The 3070-nt window shown below is 54.6% G+C and overlaps 1 protein-coding gene across 2 annotated transcripts; it reads right to left on the reverse strand.

The window, feature by feature from the left end:
• Window positions 1-560: 560 nt before the first annotated feature.
• Window positions 561-2633, reverse strand: IFI27L2 (interferon alpha inducible protein 27 like 2). 2 transcript variants are annotated; one of them, XM_054447509.2, is made up of 4 exons: window positions 2396-2633; window positions 2060-2089; window positions 1291-1452; window positions 561-769 (listed from the first exon to the last, which is right to left on the reverse strand). In XM_054447509.2, exons 1-4 carry the CDS (start codon window positions 2400-2402, stop codon window positions 579-581), a joined length of 390 nt encoding a protein of 129 aa, XP_054303484.1. In that variant the 5' UTR covers window positions 2403-2633; the 3' UTR covers window positions 561-578. The 2 variants fall into 2 exon arrangements, with proteins under 2 accessions (XP_054303484.1, XP_063508107.1); XM_063652037.1 differs by lacking the exon at window positions 2060-2089 and having other exon boundaries at window positions 2396-2481.
• Window positions 2634-3070: the final 437 nt, after the last annotated feature.

A 3070-nucleotide genomic window follows, 5' to 3' on the forward strand; every position in this document is an offset into this window, starting at 1 on the left:
TGAGGGTGTGGTCAGGGTTCCAGGTCTTCATGCATGAATTCAGCCTCTCCTTCAATTTTCCAGCCACATTTTGGTGACCATTCCTGACTCAGCCTCCTCCCCTCAAAGTGCCTAGAGCCTGAATGTAACACTGGACACATTCTTTTCCTGCTGGCTTGCTTAGCAGCCTTCTGAAAAGACTGAGGTTAGGCAAGGGAAGGATGGTGTCCTGCTTATTCTGGGTATCTAGTGCCATTAATGAAGAACAGAGGGCTCTACGGTCACTGGTTCCTGAAGTGCCCTGGCTACCCCTCACCCCTGCCTCCCAACAGGAGCCTGTGACAATACCAACATTGAATAAGGAGGAAACTGAGGCCCAGAAAAGGCCCATGAATGGCCCTGAGTCACACAGCCCATCCCCGTAAGGCTGAGACCAATCAAAGCCTTCTGCCTACCGATTATCTGCATGGCCAACCACCTCCCTCTGCCCCTCCATGACAGGGCAGTCTAGGAGAGAGGGAGAACTGGAAACCTCCAGCTCAGAACTCCAACCAGAGCTGCAAGAAGCAAAGACAGGGAGATGCATCTGCATGTGACCTTTATTCCTCATGTTCCTCTGACTTGAGTGGGGGTTTTGGAGGTTCACCTTGGGGTACATTTTCTCTTGCCTCATCTTGTTTAGCCTCGGGTTCAGCTGGGAGAGAAGAAGGTGAATTCCCCAAGCAGGCCCCCAACACTGACCCAACAGAGGCCAGGAGGATGTTGGATGATGTGGAGAGTCCGGCTGCCCCTGTGGAGGAGACAAAGAATGAGCACAGGGGTCGGGCAGTGGCCCAGAAATCCCACCTGGATCCCTCCTCCAGGTCCTGAAAATCCCAGGGCTCTGCCTTGGGTAGAAGCTGCTAGAGGCAACTAAAAGACAGCTCAGGGGTGAATTCACGGAAACTGAGAGACAGAGGGAGAGTCATCCACAGACAGACCCTAAGAGCTACAGGGCCCCTCACTTTACACAGGAGGCCACTGAGGCCCAGAGAGGGCAGGGGACCTTGCCCAGGTCACCCAGGTGTCAGAGCCCAGGCATTGCTCTTGGCCTAGGTTCCTTTCCTCTTCTCCCTACCCATCACCCCATCACCCCTCCACTCCCACCCCAAACCTCACTCAGAAGGAGCCAGAAGAGGGGACAGTGAGGGAGAGACTGAAGACCCAGGAAGCTGAGGGTCACGGAACTGCAGGGTGAGAAGAGCTTCCCTCGGGCTCAGCCTCAGGGCTGGATCTTCTCGCAGCTCTGGTGGTCCTGTTTAGGACACTTACCCACGGACTGCAGAATAGCCACCAGGCTCCCAGCAGAAACCCCACCCCCGTTGGCAATGGCTGCTGCGGACATCATCTTGGCTGCTACGGAGGACGCGGCGATTCCTGCCCCAGTGAAGCCCACGGCACTGAGCACCAGGGGCACAGTCCCCACTGCCAGGGCTGTGGGGAGAGAGAAGCTGAGTGCAGAGGTGGGCTCAGGAGAAGGGACCCCTCCCCCTGCCCCCCGCTTAGGAATTCCTTGACAGTTTCCGGGGACTGTCACCTTGAGCAATAGAGAGATGGCAGCTTAGGGGTCTTCTGGTGAAGAAAAGATGGAGTGTGGAGCCAGGTGAAGCAAAGATGTCATAGAAGGACCAGCCATAGCCCTGGTTTGTCTCTAACTTGCTGTGTGATGCTGAGGAAGTCAATACCCTTCATTGGGTCTCAAGTTTGTGTGTGTGTGTGTGTGTGTGTGTGTGTCCACGCATAAATGTGAAATAAGCCATGTGGAGTTTAGCTGCAAACCCTCTTTCAAACGATCTTCCTCCTATGCTTATTCGACATAAGGAACTAGAAGAGAAGCTGGGGCAGGAATGGGAGTGAGCTTTTCCCTGGAGTATTTTGATGCTGCTCTCGGCCCCTATGGCTCACTCAGGCAACTCAGGCAGCTTCGGAAGTGGAGGGTGAGAGGATGAGAGCCAGCCCAGCGCCTCATCTCTGCGTTCTCCCAGCACCCCCGGGACCAGGCTAGGTGAGGGCCTGGAGACAGGCGATCCGGGTAACTTACCTCCTCCCACTGCAGCAGCAACTGCCTGTTCTAGAGAGAGATAGTGCCAGGGGAAGGCAGAGGGAGAGGGGAAAGGGGAGAAAGAGGAGAGAGAGGGGGAGAAAGGGAGGGAGGGGGAGGGAAGAAGGGAGGGGGAGGGAAGCAAGGAGCGGAGGGAGGAAGAGAAGGGGAGGGAGGAAGGGAGGGAGAGGGAGTCAGTAGGTCAGCTGGTTGATGAAGTCAGGGAATGAAGCTATTCCCTGTCCCTTCCTGCGCTGGGGTCGGGGAAGCCTGCCCCCAGCCCAGCCTGCCAGCCCCCAGCCCAGCCCGCCAGCCCCCTGGGGAAGCAAGACTCACTCATCATGGTGAGGCCTTCCGGGTCCCAACTTGGCCCAGGAAATGACAGCGTTCTTGAGGTGTTACTTCCCCCTCCAACCAATAGGGACGCGCCCACTCCGGCCGCCCTAGAGAGACGCAGGCCCCGCCCCCCGCCCCACCCAGCTCGCCCTGGCGCCTTCGCGACTTCCTGGCTCGCCTGTCCCGGCTTAACTGATCTACCGAAGAGAAAAGCGGTGGAAAGAACCTGGAAGCCATAGCAAGTGAGCCGTGCTTCCAAATTGCTGTAGCACCGCCCCCCACTCCAACCCCGCCAATAACAGAAGAGCTGTTTGCTGCAAAAACCAAAACCAAAAACAACACAACAATAACAAACAAAATGCAAGGAGAAAAACGATGTTTAATTTAATAAACGAAGTTTAATTTCCAGAGAGACACTAATATAAATACATTCTGGCACGTTTCCTTCCAGCCTATGTCTTCCCTGAATATGGAAACACCCCTCCACCACCGGCCAAGTTCCCGTCACACTCTGCCTTGCAAATTACACACTTTAGTTAATCAACCATTTAGATTTCCCCAGGCTGTTTAATATTCTTCAACAAGATTTTTAAAAAGTCAAGTTTATTAAGGTGTATGTAATTTACACAAAGTAAAATTCACCCTTTTAGTGTACACTTCTGAGTCTGGGCGACT

This window comes from Pongo pygmaeus, chromosome 15, assembly GCF_028885625.2.
Source record: "Pongo pygmaeus isolate AG05252 chromosome 15, NHGRI_mPonPyg2-v2.0_pri, whole genome shotgun sequence".
NCBI lineage: Eukaryota > Metazoa > Chordata > Mammalia > Primates > Hominidae > Pongo > Pongo pygmaeus.

Bases quoted from the DNA above. Each gene is read 5' to 3' on its own strand.
- IFI27L2 (XM_054447509.2), bottom strand. The intron at 1,453-2,059 runs GTAAGTTACCCG...CTCTCCCCACAG, and splicing joins TGCTGCTGCAGTGGGAGGAG to CCCTGGCAGTGGGGACTGTG. The intron at 770-1,290 runs GTAAGTGTCCTA...TCTCCTCCACAG, and splicing joins GGCTATTCTGCAGTCCGTGG to GGGCAGCCGGACTCTCCACA.